The following is a 13,931-nucleotide window of genomic DNA, read 5'->3' as shown; positions in this document are numbered from 1 at the left end:
CAAAATTGGCTGAAACTACTCGAATATTTACCGACCCGTCGGCAATCGCTAATTTGCTAATTTATCGAGCAGGTGGTAAGTTGTTGAATAGTTTCCGCCGGTTTTGTATAGATGGCGCTGAGATCGAATTTGAATATTTTTACAAGATTATATATTTTTATAAGATTTATGTTTTCTATAGCCACTGGTATATATTACAACATATATGGATAAGAGAGGGCATTCGAATTGATTCGAATGATCAGTACAGTGCAAAGCGGAATAAATTAACGAAGAAAAGTTGTATATATTATTTCAATTAGTTCTTCGTTTCAAAGTTGTACTTGGAATTATTTAAAATATGGCTCCTAGAAAACATATATTGGATCTATTGCAAATGATTTATTCTCAATCGTGAGTATATCATAATAATGAGTTTTAATAGAATCAGTAAGAGTAGTAATATTCAATATGTTTATATAATATTGAAAAACTTTTATATAATTTAGACAAAATTGGCATATACTGTATATTTAATAATTAATATTTGACTTAATTCCAATGAATACCAATTTTTATTAATGAAGAATATTGTTTTATAGGTGTAAATGTCCAGCTCATGGAAATCCAGGAGGCACAACTATGCATGAATTAACAAAAGCTTGCAGTACAGTAACAAATGCTACACCAACAAAAGAATATGCATTTGAGGCATGCATTCTAAAGTTTAAAAAAAATATATATAATACCTTTTTAAAGTATAATATTACATAGTGAGGTCAATTATGTCATAGGTCATAAGGATTGCAAAATATAAGAAACACTAAAGTCTTATTCAGATAATGAATGTTTTTGAATTAACTATGCGTATTATAACATGATAACTTGAGACAGTAATCTAAAGCTTATATACATTAATCTCCATCAGTTTTACAAGTAATCAGCAATGTTTCAATTATTACATTTTTAAGGAATAAGCATTTAATTATAATAAAATTTATTACACTGAATAAAAGGAAAACATAATGCAAAAATTAGATCTTGCAAAAGATAAAATATTTTTGGTCAATTGTAGATGGCCTGTTCTACAGTACGATATGGTGTTGGTGTTACTAAAGAGTTGGGTATGGATATGCAAAATATTGGATCAAAAACTGTTTGCTTGATGACAGATCCAAATCTTGTGAATCTGCCACCTGTTAAAACTGCTATGGATAGTCTTACTAAATATGGTATTCAAGCTACAGTTTATGATAATGTACGTGTTGAGCCTACAGAGCAAAGTCTCAAGGATGCCATTGAGTTTGCTAAACGCGGCAACTTCGACACTTTTATAGCGGTGAGGCACTAAAGAATTCATTGATTTTAAACTAATCATTCAAATGTTACAATTCAGAAATCAATGCTATAAAACTATAAAAACGTTTTTTTTTTATTAGGTAGGTGGAGGTTCAGTAATAGATACCTGTAAGGCGGCAAATCTTTATAGTTGTGATCCACAAGCAGATTTCCTGGATTACGTGAATGCACCCATTGGCAAAGGGAAGCCAATTGTAGTACCATTAAAACCATTAATAGCGGTACCTACTACATCCGGTACAGGGTCGGAAACAACCGGTGTTTCTATTTTTGATTATCAACCACTTAAAGCCAAGACTGGTATTGCTAATAGGCAAGTCGCTTTTCATAGTTTCTTTTAGATTTAGTTTATGAATCTACTTTACTCAAGTTACCTATGATTATTATGTATTTTAAGAATTTTAATTGCAATAGAGCTCTGAGGCCTACTTTGGGTCTTATAGATCCACAGCACACATTGAGCATGCCAGAAAGAGTATGTGCTTATTCTGGTTTTGATGTACTTTGCCATGCTCTTGAATCTTTTACTGCATTGCCATACACAGAAAGAACACCTTGTCCTTCAAACCCAATTCTTAGGCCAGCTTATCAAGGTAGCAATCCTGTCAGTGATGTGTGGTCGAAGTATGCCCTTCAAACAATGCGCAAGTAAATAAGCGTATTTTTTATTAAGAATAAAACGCAGATCATAATAAAAGAGTATAAAAATAATATTTGTATGTACCCTTTTTTATATAGATATTTCCAAAGGGCAGTATACAACCAAGATGATCTTGAAGCCAGAAGTCACATGCATCTTGCAAGTACTATGGCAGGTGTTGGATTTGGTAATGCTGGAGTTCATCTTTGCCATGCGTTATCTTATCCTATTAGTGGAAATGCACGAAGTTTTCAACCTAAGGTAAATTTAACATAAATTCCATTAAACAGAGGTTTCATGTATTGCTTATTTCAGGGTTACAGCAAGGATCATCCAATAGTACCGCATGGTCTTTCAGTTGTCATATCAGCACCCGCAGTGTTTTCATTCACTGGAGATGCGTGCGCCGAAAGACACTTGGAAGCTGCTGAATTACTCGGTGCTGATATTCATCAAGCAAAGAGAAGCGATGCTGGGAAGATATTAGCAGATACTGTAAGAGGGTATATGCAAATAATGAAGATTGAAAATGGTTTAACCACATTAGGATTCAAGAAGGAAGACATTCCTACCTTAGTTGAAGGGACGTTACCCCAGGTAATACATATCCATTTATTAGTAACTTATATACAACGGATAGAAATGATAGGTCACAAAGAAAGTTTATAATAGTGATTTATTGGTCACCATACATGAATGATTACAATTAAGTAAATTCACCATATGTTTAACATTACATATTTTTATGCATGATGAATTTACAATTGTGATATTGTAATAGATATTTTATAATTATTGATTCAATATTTATTTTCGTATGATCATACGTTTATAACTATATACGTATATGTTATACATTTTACTATCTTAAATTTACTAATTTATTAATTAATTGTTTGCAGCATCGTATTACAAAATTAGCGCCACGAGAACAATCTAAAGAAGATCTTTCGCAATTATTTGAAAATTCATTTACGATTTACTAAGGAGAAATGGTATATACTTTCTTACTGTATTAGATATAACTAGATACAAATAAAGGGCTAATTTTTCATAGTTTTAACTTTTATGTCAAAATTTTCTTAATTTTAACTTTCCTTTTACTCTATGCTAATGAAGTTACATAAACGATTATATGTTTGAACTAGTAGATTAAAAATTATAAATAAAACATTAAAGATCTAAAACATTCACAAATTAATTATTAACCAGAGTATATTACATGCATTTTGTACGGCATTTACAAAGTCATCTATTCATTAGAAATCCTTGAAAAAGCGTTCATCGTTGTTTACAACGATGAAAAGGATCTCCGTGATCGATGACTTACAGTCTAGTACTTGATTATTAAGAAATCATTTTTTCTATAATAATGTTAGATAAATTTCAGTTAATTTTAGATTTCGTCAATCAAAATATTCAATTCGAACCTACGCCAAATACATCGCACATTAATTAAAAAATAATATTTTTTTTCAACCGAAAACGAAGATAAGCTACAGATATGAGTTAATCTGAAGCAGTCAGATATTATTACGCAGATTTGATAAATTCTTGAACATTCTTCCTATGAAATTTAATATAAATTTATAAACTTAATGAACTTAAATATAAATAGATAACGTAAATAAATGCCATCGAAAAATGTAGGACCAAATAAAACTTGTACATTTTCTTTTACAAACTAATTTTTATATCTTGTAATTATTTTTAGAAAAATATTGTATATAAAATTCATTATCAATGTTTCTCTCAAAGTAATAGAAATAATAATATTTGTGCAGTCATCTGGATTGGTATTAAATTATTGAAATTTATAGATATTATTTACGTAACACATTTATTATCTAGGTAGTTGTTATTCTAATTGTATTTAAACATAAATAATATTAAAAATGTTCAATGATATCGATTGCGACTGTAAAAGAATTTATATTACAATTTTCTTTAATTTGAGAGAAGATAACATTGATGATGGATATATTTGACGCTTACAAATATTTTTCTAAATAATCACGTTAACTAAATATAGAATGTAAAAGAAATTTCATGGTACTTTGTTATTTCGCATAATTATTATTTTTTTTTCCCGCTGTTTCGTTTGTCATAATAAAGATTATGAATATAGTATAATAATTTCAACTTAGGAACATCCATTGTCAGGCCGAAGAGAGAATTATTCTAAAATTCGTACATTATAAAAATCAATTAATTTTGGTTTTACTGTACCGTATTGTGTACTATTATATATTTTTAAATTAATTACCTGAGATATGTAACAAATATATTTTCATCGATCTTCTATGTCGTCCAGATTTTATTATATGTTTCATTTTGCAAATTATTTATATTTGTTAGGATCACGCATCATCAAAAGTTCTTAATGACATTAAAATTATTTACTTCTTTTCTACAAATACCGAACACTATAAATGTTTGATAAAATATATATAAATTATTAAAAATGGTGATTTACTTACTGTCGAGCCTCTTTAATGTAATAGCAGTGATGGTACGGGACATTTTGCTATCCCTTCAAACTGACTTCCTTTACCGTAAACGTGAGACTAATCATTTGCTTCTAATTCTCTGTTCTAGTAATGTTGATGCCTGTTTTTCATTCTCAGCATTAAACTGCTTAGCGTTTCACAATGGCTTCGACACTTCAAGATTGCAAAAACAATAAATAAATAATGTTATGAATTCAGACTATGTATTCATTGAGGGATAAGCAACGTTAAATTTCAAATAATTTGAAACGATTCGAAGCCACTTCGCAGTTTAATTTTCTTATGAAACTATACAAATTAATGTTATAAAAGATCATTTTAGAAGTTTTGAATTCTGTAAGCAAATTCGCACTATTGATTGCTTGACGTTCGTAACAACTGAAATTCTATATAGAATTTTTAAATATTTTAAAGTAATATTATTGACATTTAGTTAATAATTTTATCCCAAAGTTATGGCTGTTGTAGGAATTAATGGATTCGGAAGAATAGGTAGAATGTGCTTACGTACTTGCATAGAAAAGGATATAACGGTAAAGATGAACTGTTGAAAATACAGATAGTTTTATGTAAAATAGACATAAATTGTTTCTTCTACTCAATCAGGTTAACTTGATTAACGATCCATATATTTCAACTGATTACATGATATATTTGTTTAAATACGATTCAACTCATGGAGCTTATCCTTTAAAATTAGAATGCGAAGATGGACATATTATTATTGCAGGTACGTTCATTTATACCAATAAAATTTGTTAACTACATATTTAAAGACTGTAATTTATTGTTTTGAAGATAAGAAAATCGCTACGTCCCAAGAAAAGCATCCATGTAAAATAAATTGGAAAGGTGCGGGTGTAACGTATGTAATCGATGCTACAGGAGTATTCAATACTATAGAAAAAGCAAGCGTAAGAAACTTCCTTACAACTTGGAAATTAAACACCGGGATTGTAAAATAATTATACTGTACTTAACTGATTATAGTTACATATGGATGGTGGAGCGAAAAGGGTAGTAATTACCGCACCCTCGATCGATGCACCGATGATGGTTTATGGTGTAAATCATACTTGTTACGAGTCGTCGAGAAGTAAAGTAGTATCAGCCGCCTCCTGTACGACAAATTGTGCAGCCCCCATTATTAAAGTAATGCACGATAAATTTGAAGTTATTGAAGTAATGATCAGCAGCGTGCATGCTTTGACATCAATGCAAAGAACTTTAGATGGTCCCATAGAAAAAGGAAAGGTAGCTGTTAAATATTATATAACATTATCAATATTTTTTGTAAAATAATATTCTGTAATTCGTTTGTATGGTAGCTATGGAGAAATGGTAGGGGTGCACTTCAAAATATTATTCCAACATCTTCAGGTGCGGCTAAATCGTTAGACAAAATTATTCCTGACCTTAAAGGAAAAATTTCGGCGATTGCTTTCAGGGTACCAATCTCGAATGTTTCTTTATGTGATATGACCTTTAGGTAACAAACATATTAATAGGATCTACTTTTAATCTATCTACAGAGTCCATTTTTAAATTTTAGAGTTAACACACCAGTGACATATGAAGAAGTAAAGGAAGCAATGAAATCAGCATCGGAAAACGAATTAAAGGATATATTAGGATATACAGAAGAGGATTGCGTATCATCTGATTTTAATAACACGTGTTATTCATGCGTTTTTGACGCTAAAGCTGGGATTCCCCAAACAAGCACGTTCATTAAAATTATTGCGTGGTAATTAACGTGTATTTTAAATTATATTTTTCTATATAACAATATATGCTAATTAAGTGTCTAAAATATGAATTTTACAGGTATGACAATGAATATGGTTATGCGCATCGTGTGACGGATTTGATAAAATATATGCATCGAGTCGATTCTGGTGATGTACCAGTAGCTTCAGAGAATGTAGAAAAAACCGAAGATGAATAATTTGTTAATTAGTAAGAATATATTATAAAACTATATATTTTTAATATTTTACATAAAAGGAAATTATTGCTATAAGTTTTATGATTTCTATCGATTTTATTTCACTTAATACCTCTTCTTCTGGAAAAGTAAAGAGTAAATTTACAAAATATATGTGCGTAAATATTATTTTATTCAGTTTTTTAACAAACAATGTAGATCAGCATTTAAATTGAGCGGCCGTTGGATACGCCAATACAATTTTGTATTCACGTGATCCGAGTGTGGCCGATGATGTACGAAACCAAAAAACGGTTACGGCGCATACGCCTAAACCGATGACTGTTATATTAACGTTTTCTGCCCTTCAAATGACACTGCTTTCGTGGTAACGGTTGCGTACGGATCATTTTACAGGTGAGTATCCCAAATTTTTCACTTTAATCTAGTTAATCTTTCTAGTGAATTAACAGATTTTTCATTATTTCTTATTAGTTGTATCCCATAATAAACTACAATCATCAATTTCCATGTCAGGATTTACTAATAGAACAACTGAGAATTATTCTGTTCCTATATCCAGAATTATGTAGCATCTATCTACGTGTTCATACCGGCTAATATGACGTCATTAAAAGTACTTTATTGCAATAATTCGTCTATAATAAGCTACGAAACTAAAGATGTTTTAGTAACAGTGTGCTAAATAATTTCTACGTATATATATATGTATACTCGAGGTTATTGTTCCTAGAAGTCACTCGGCATTTTATTTTAAAAGGACTTGTCTAACATATCGTATAAGATATGTAGAGTTTCTATTGGTTAATTATGATCATGTTATCATTAGTACGTTGAGATTACTAGAAAAGTTTATTAATTTAGATTTAATTATGAATCAATCAAGAAAAATCATAAAGTTTAAGCTTCAATGATTGTTAAAATTTGAATGCCAAATCTTTGGGTTCGTTAATCAAATGTTACATCATTTTATTTAAATATGATTAAAAATCATATTGAATATTGAACAAAAAGTTACTAATTGTAACCTATTAACCATGTACTTATATACATATATACGTATATACGTATGTCATGTAAAAGGTCACGTTTATTTTCAAGAACAAGATGGAAGGGAAACAGTGAGATTTTTTTGACCTTGATTGACCTTTAAGTTTGCACGAGGTCTATATATAATAAAAATATTTCAACTATAGCGAACTGTTTAATTTCTAGATAATATTATGATTTAATGACTCGAATGTATTACAGTAATTTTTAATGTCAGCAGATAATAAAATTATTTAATATTAAATTGTCATTTTTTATCTCAATTTTCTATGTAATGCGATAATTGCAACAAAACACGAGCGGAATAGTAACAGATTCAATTTGTAAATGGATTATTAAAATTATGTATTAATTTAATATTTTTGATGCCGAGAAAATAAAAAATAATTTTACGATTACATTATAATAACAAAATTCGAATTATAAAATAAAAGCTATATAACTTAAACGTCGTTTGAGGTTAATTCGTTCATAATGAGATCGATTTTATTTGCTTATATGACCCAAAAATTAATTTTTAAACGTCAAAGGATATTTACTGAACTCAGAACATGTTATCGACAATTATGTCGTTCATTTTCTAGTTGCACAGAAGACGACGAGGACGAGATGAGTAAAATTGGAATTAACGGATTCGGCCGTATTGGCCGCCTTGTACTTAGAGCTTCCCTTGAACACGGTGCTCAGGTATGTTACATAATTTGTTTAATACAGTTTCCTTTTCCATATTTCCATATATAATTTTAATAGGTTGTTGCCATCAATGATCCCTTCATTGGTTTGGACTACATGGTATACATGTTCAAATATGATTCTACCCATGGTAGATTCAAGGGAGAAGTCAAGGCTGAAAATGGTTGCATAGTTGTAAATGGTAATAAAATTGCTGTGTTCAGTGAACGCGAACCAAAAGCTATTCCATGGGGCAAGGCAGGAGCTGAATATGTTGTGGAATCCACTGGTGTCTTTACTACCATAGAAAAGGCCTCTGTATGTAGAAATTTATGTAGATGTAAACAAATTTAAGGGTATATTACATATATAAAATATTTATATTGTTTTTACAGGCCCATTTGGAAGGTGGTGCTAAGAAGGTTATCATCTCTGCACCATCTGCTGATGCACCAATGTTTGTTGTTGGTGTTAACCTGGATGCTTATGACCCATCCTATAAAGTAATCTCCAATGCTTCTTGCACCACCAACTGTTTAGCTCCTCTTGCTAAAGTTGTTCATGATAACTTTGAAATCGTTGAAGGTCTTATGACCACTGTACATGCTATCACTGCCACTCAAAAAACTGTGGATGGACCTTCTGGAAAAGTATATACTTGTTTTAATGTTATTACCTCTTGTGTCATAATTTTCAATTTTGTTATATGTAATTTTGTTTCATTTATAGTTATGGAGAGACGGTCGTGGTGCTGCCCAAAACATTATCCCCGCCGCAACTGGAGCAGCTAAAGCTGTTGGTAAAGTCATTCCAGCTCTTAATGGAAAATTAACTGGTATGGCATTCCGTGTACCGGTACATAATGTATCGGTGGTTGACTTAACGGTCAGACTTGCCAAACCAGCAAACTATGATGCTATTAAAGCTAAAATAAAGGAAGCTGCCCAAGGACCTATGAAAGGAATTCTAGAATATACCGAAGATGATGTAGTGTCCTCTGATTTTATTGGTGACAGCCACTCCAGTATTTTCGATGCTAAAGCTGGCATACCTTTGAACGATACTTTCGTTAAATTAATTTCGTGGTACGATAACGAATATGGTTACTCCAACCGCGTGATTGATCTGATTAAGTATATTCAAACGAAAGACAACTAAAGTTTTACGTACGTTCTTATGTAATACTTTCGTAAATGTTTCTGTGTGATAGTGATCTATCATATAAAACATATCGTTGTATGGATTTCAGATTAAATAACGTTATGTTTAGCTGGTAGCATTTCCAAAAACTGAAAAATATGAAATTTGAGGGTACTCCAGCGTACGTTTTCTCTCGCACAGTAGAATTACAGTTAGTATTGGATTAGACGTTTATCGTCCAAACAAGTACAAAACAGCAGGCTTTGTTATTATCGCTTAATTCAAGATTTTTGTTTTTAATTTTTAAATGTATTCGTAAATGATGAAAAACAAGAAATATAAATGCAAGTAATAACGTGTATGCGTGAAAAGTTACATAGTCGTGTATGTAACATAAATTATTATATTCTCATGTTGTATTAGCTAAGTACAATGTTACATTTAATTGATTTCTATTGTTCATTCATTCAACCTTCACAACAGAGACCTCAAAATACTTGGGGTTTGTTTCTGTAACATTAATATTATGTACCATTCATACATTGACATCAATAAAAATTGTTATGAAACTAAGAGAATGCTTTATTCGATTCTTCAGTTAATTGTTTGCATATATCGTTACATTTTTACAGAATTATATGGACAAAAGGAATGAGTAAAATAACAGTTAACTTTTATATACTTTTTACACGCTATCTTTACAGAATTTTCTATACACATACAAAAAGACCTTTTCATGATTGTTGATCAAAATATTTCTAAATAGTTTCAATAACAACAGGATAGTTTCTAGCAATCAGTAGTGGCTGTAATATTAAAATATCGTATTGTATGGCACGAGGAATTACGTTATTTAACGGTTCTCAACAACAATTAAGTCATAATGATAAATTCAAACCACTCTCAAAGGGATTTTATCAGTAATATATTCGTGTAATTTGTATAAGGAATATAATAGATACTTCATAATATGGTGTGAAATAATATTCTTTATAATCGAACAATAACCAAACTGAAGTCCAATTAGAACAATACATTAATCAAGTCAAGTTATTAACAATTTGAGAAGTCTTTAAATATTCTGCTTCAGCAGATTTCATTTTATCTCATTCCTTGTTCTAATTCTATTAGCTATGTACAATTATATCACGAAATAAAATACATTTTATAACAGTTTCTTTTTCAGGAATATCGATTTGCTCTATATGCCATGCTCTGAAAAATTTGATTGTACAGCGATACGAAAATACAGTTTTATTTTGTCTTCGTAAACAATAAACATCTATCACTCATTTTTAATAGTATCTTTCTATAGTTTTGCAGTGTACAATAATCATCAAGCTTTGACTATTGCTCGATGTAAATGTTCAACGTTTTAAAAGATTTTTTTTCAGTATATAAAGAACTACTTTTTAGCAATTTAGAACAATACTATGCATAAAAAATAGAAACTTTTTTAAAAATGATTATCTGTTTTGTAATGTTAACATTTGGTTACTCTAATTATTACGAATATACGAAACTTTATCGCAAAAAGAAAACTAGACTAGTACGACATATGAAATACTCGATTTTATAATGAATTCAGGAGAAATCGGTAATTCACAGTTTGGAACTTTTACAAATATTAACAAATTACATCATGTTAAGAGTAAAAGTTTTGCACGTAGGTTTATACGTTCTTGGAGTGCGCTAGCTAATTCTCGTGTTAATTCTTCACAGACTAATCGGAGTTCAGCGTTTTTTTCTCGTAATTCTTGCAATGTTAATTTTTTTGATTCCTCTAACTCATCTTTAGGTGTGTCTTCTTCTCCTCCTTCCCGCTCTGCAAGACAAACAATAGATGAATTTTTATTGATTCGTAGGAAATTTCTTGATAATTAAATATAATTAGAATAAAAAACTTACTTGGACTGGGTTTTCTATAAATATGAAATGCACCACAGACACCGGTAAATTGCTGTGATTGGGGGGGTACTGTTTCCAAAGGTAGATTTTCAGGTAGTTCGCTCTTTGGAGAAAAGTGAGAAAAATCAGCAATAAAACTCTGATTTTCGTTTAAAGTTTTTTGTCCTTCTCCCTCACTTTTTTGACCAACCAATTTTCGAGGTGAAGTCTGTAGTAGAGATATGTGACAAAATTTTCTTTAAAGCAATAATTTTGCCTACGTTCGTTTACTTTCCGAATGAAAAATATACAATTCGTAATATGTGTAATATAATGCAGTATCTACTGTATAGATCCATAAGAAGCAGCTTAATTAAATGTAGGACTGGTCATTAATAATTTTAGTTTCATCATTTGATAATCGAAGAGTAAGAATACTTACGATTCCCGGAGAGATTCTTGGTGGAACTAGTGGAGGTGCTCCAAGGAAACTTTGACCATTTTTCCCTACAAGAACGCGCACAGTTTGAAGCGTAAAACTTTGCTTTCACAGCCACAGATGAAAAGTATCGCAGAGTATTGGTAGCAACATATACCTAATTTATTAAGATCAAGACTAGAACTTCTTGCATGTGTTCTATATGGTCTGGGTGGTGGTGGAGGCGGTGGTTCCTTCTTTGGAGTTACAATAATAGCTTCTTCAGGAGGTGGAGGTGGTTTTTTAATAAGAGGTCGTTGCACCAATGTACTTGCAGTGCGTTGGAGATCATCATCTCCCAATGTAGTGCAGTTGGTATTGTTACCATTTGCTCCGGAAGCAAGAATCGCTGCTTCGGGTGTTAAGCGTAACGGTACAGGATGCAGAATTTTAGGATCTTTTTCGACGGCGGACTTTTGAAAATCGAAATTTACTAATTGTAGACCTGGACTAGTAAGAGAACTACTAGTTCCAGTTGGAGAGTCAACAAATTTTGTCCATTCTTTATTTTTCTCCTGAGTACTGGTGGAATTAGGTGGAGTCTTTTGAGTAGTTGTAGTTGCTGGAATAGTTGGTGGACCAGTTTTTTGCTTGAGCAAAGGAATTAATAAAGGTGGAGGTAATACATCAGGTAGAGGCACATGATTCCTTCGTAACACAACAAGATGCATAGCCACAAAAAATTCTTGTAAACTTAATGCTCCATCTCTAGTTATATCTGCTAGCTGCCAAATGCGACTAAGTTCTCCTAAAGGAAGTCCAGACTTTTCAAAGAATGTCCTTGCTATGGGACCATGCAACAGCCCCTCAGGATCAAGTTGTAGTTGTGCAAACTGAGCTGCATAATATTCACGTTGTTCGTCACTAATTATCCACACTTCTTCTGGTGGAAATCCTGAGCCATCACCATCTCCTTCACCTTCATCACTGCTGTGACGTTCTGAACTTTCTTCTTCAGTTCCTAATAACTGCCTCTGTTCTTCTGATACTAATAATCCTTGCCAACCACTAGATACAGAGTCTAATATTGTTTCACCATGTATATCGCTATTCCTTTCCTGTGTGACACTATTTGTTGGTGTTGGTGAATCTGTACTAGCACCAGTTTCTCTTGGAGACTCTGCTTCGCTTTCACTTTCTGTAGTGCTTTCAGGAGCATGATGTCTACTTTTCATAGCATTGTTAGAATCAGAATTTTTTCTACTATCTTTATCTCCCGACATTGGCCAAGTAAATCTTGGCAAAGTTATTATATCCAAAGGCATAGTAATAATGTCTTTATGAATGCTAAGCCCTGCTTGATGAGCTGCTACAAGTTTCAGTAGTGCATAGAACTGTTTTCTTCCAAGATGAGTGCCAATGTATGCTGCTTCAGCCCCAAAACATATATCCAATATCTGCAAATAATACAAATTTATTCCATGTATCTCTGTTTTAAATGTACATTGATAATTAACAAGATATCAGTGTCTGCATTATTCAGATAACAACTAATGAATATTAAACATCATTTACTTTTCTTAATTATTACATTTATTAAAAATAATTACCTTCACTTATAATTTTTATTTAATTCTAACCTTCACCAACATTTACAATTTACCGATTTCGTAGTGTGTTATGACACATTAAATACTCACCTTGATGCAATTAAAGACACTGTACGGTTTCGATATTTTGATCAGAAGTGTGACAGAAAACCAACAGCTGACATACTACATGTAAAGAATAGACGTAATTTACCTCCATCGTGACAGCTCCTGGTAAATTAGCGGAACGCAGTAGCTCAGCAACTTTGATCACCGGCACATTATCGCTGTCAGGATGTTCACAGCAATAACTGAAAATGTCTTCGTAATACTGATGTTCGGTCATTGTTAAATGAAGGCTCGCCATCGTGATTGAGTCCCAATCCATCTTGGCGACAACTCGGAGCAGAGCAATGAACCGCTTCTATACTCGTTACGTATAAACTGGGTCCGTTCTCTTTTCTGTAGTCTCTTCCTCTCGCTCTCTCTCTTTCTCTTTTTCTCCTTCTTCGTTGTTCTTCCGTTCTTGACACGGTCTACTACTTTACAGGATAGCCGTGATCACTGTGGTCACATCGCACGATATGATTTCGAAGAATCTCTTGAGAATACGAGACACAGCATTAAAAGATTACATGCGCCGGAACATAGCGAAATTACCGCTTGACCGCCATCTTTCTGTTCTCTTGGTTTTGACATTACTATAACCTATATATGTAAACTACCTGCATAACTCAAC

The 13,931-nt window shown here is 31.8% G+C and overlaps 4 protein-coding genes and 1 long non-coding RNA gene across 9 annotated transcripts; 3 read left to right on the top strand and 2 right to left on the bottom strand.

The window, feature by feature from the left end:
• The first annotated feature begins 146 nt into the window (after positions 1–146).
• On the top strand, positions 147–3,604 carry LOC117608672 (Type III alcohol dehydrogenase). 2 transcript variants are annotated; one of them, XM_034334130.2, is made up of 8 exons: positions 147–393; positions 582–690; positions 1,055–1,318; positions 1,419–1,651; positions 1,753–1,986; positions 2,077–2,239; positions 2,294–2,575; positions 2,881–3,603. In XM_034334130.2, exons 1-8 carry the CDS (start codon positions 341–343, stop codon positions 2,962–2,964), a joined length of 1,422 nt encoding a protein of 473 aa, XP_034190021.2. In that variant the 5' UTR covers positions 147–340; the 3' UTR covers positions 2,965–3,603. The 2 variants fall into 2 exon arrangements, with proteins under 2 accessions (XP_034190021.2, XP_034190023.2); XM_034334132.2 differs by lacking the exons at positions 147–393; positions 582–690 and adding an exon at positions 720–915 and having other exon boundaries at positions 2,881–3,604.
• A 450-nt stretch (positions 3,605–4,054) lies between these two features.
• Positions 4,055–4,624, bottom strand: LOC117608620 (uncharacterized). The gene is made up of 3 exons (XR_004582385.2): positions 4,459–4,624; positions 4,245–4,388; positions 4,055–4,159 (listed from the first exon to the last, which is right to left on the bottom strand). It is a non-coding gene; the product is annotated as an uncharacterized LOC117608620 (long non-coding RNA).
• Positions 4,625–4,633: 9 nt separating this feature from the next.
• On the top strand, positions 4,634–6,773 carry LOC117608615 (glyceraldehyde-3-phosphate dehydrogenase). The gene is made up of 8 exons (XM_034334010.2): positions 4,634–5,021; positions 5,095–5,218; positions 5,287–5,402; positions 5,479–5,742; positions 5,817–5,977; positions 6,041–6,235; positions 6,316–6,447; positions 6,635–6,773. Exons 1-7 carry the CDS (start codon positions 4,944–4,946, stop codon positions 6,434–6,436), a joined length of 1,059 nt encoding a protein of 352 aa, XP_034189901.2. The 5' UTR covers positions 4,634–4,943; the 3' UTR covers positions 6,437–6,447; positions 6,635–6,773.
• On the top strand, positions 6,713–9,747 carry LOC117608616 (glyceraldehyde-3-phosphate dehydrogenase). The gene is made up of 5 exons (XM_034334011.2): positions 6,713–6,832; positions 8,071–8,173; positions 8,237–8,476; positions 8,554–8,808; positions 8,888–9,747. Exons 2-5 carry the CDS (start codon positions 8,096–8,098, stop codon positions 9,314–9,316), a joined length of 1,002 nt encoding a protein of 333 aa, XP_034189902.2. The 5' UTR covers positions 6,713–6,832; positions 8,071–8,095; the 3' UTR covers positions 9,317–9,747.
• Reps (RALBP1 associated Eps domain containing) lies at positions 9,684–13,868 on the bottom strand. 4 transcript variants are annotated; one of them, XM_034333987.2, is made up of 5 exons: positions 13,407–13,868; positions 11,782–13,060; positions 11,628–11,692; positions 11,207–11,309; positions 9,684–11,123 (listed from the first exon to the last, which is right to left on the bottom strand). In XM_034333987.2, exons 1-5 carry the CDS (start codon positions 13,578–13,580, stop codon positions 10,939–10,941), a joined length of 1,806 nt encoding a protein of 601 aa, XP_034189878.1. In that variant the 5' UTR covers positions 13,581–13,868; the 3' UTR covers positions 9,684–10,938. The 4 variants fall into 4 exon arrangements, with proteins under 4 accessions (XP_034189878.1, XP_034189877.1, XP_034189879.1 ...); XM_034333986.2 differs by having other exon boundaries at positions 11,207–11,414; positions 13,407–13,866; XM_034333988.2 differs by having other exon boundaries at positions 11,207–11,414; positions 13,304–13,445.
• Between the last annotated feature and the right edge of the window lie 63 nt (positions 13,869–13,931).

This window comes from Osmia lignaria, chromosome 2 (genome assembly GCF_051020975.1).
Source record: "Osmia lignaria lignaria isolate PbOS001 chromosome 2, iyOsmLign1, whole genome shotgun sequence".
Taxonomy (NCBI): Eukaryota; Metazoa; Arthropoda; class Insecta; order Hymenoptera; family Megachilidae; genus Osmia; species Osmia lignaria.
Note: the sequence above shows the minus strand (reverse complement) of the source record. Positions and strands in the feature narration are given on the sequence as shown.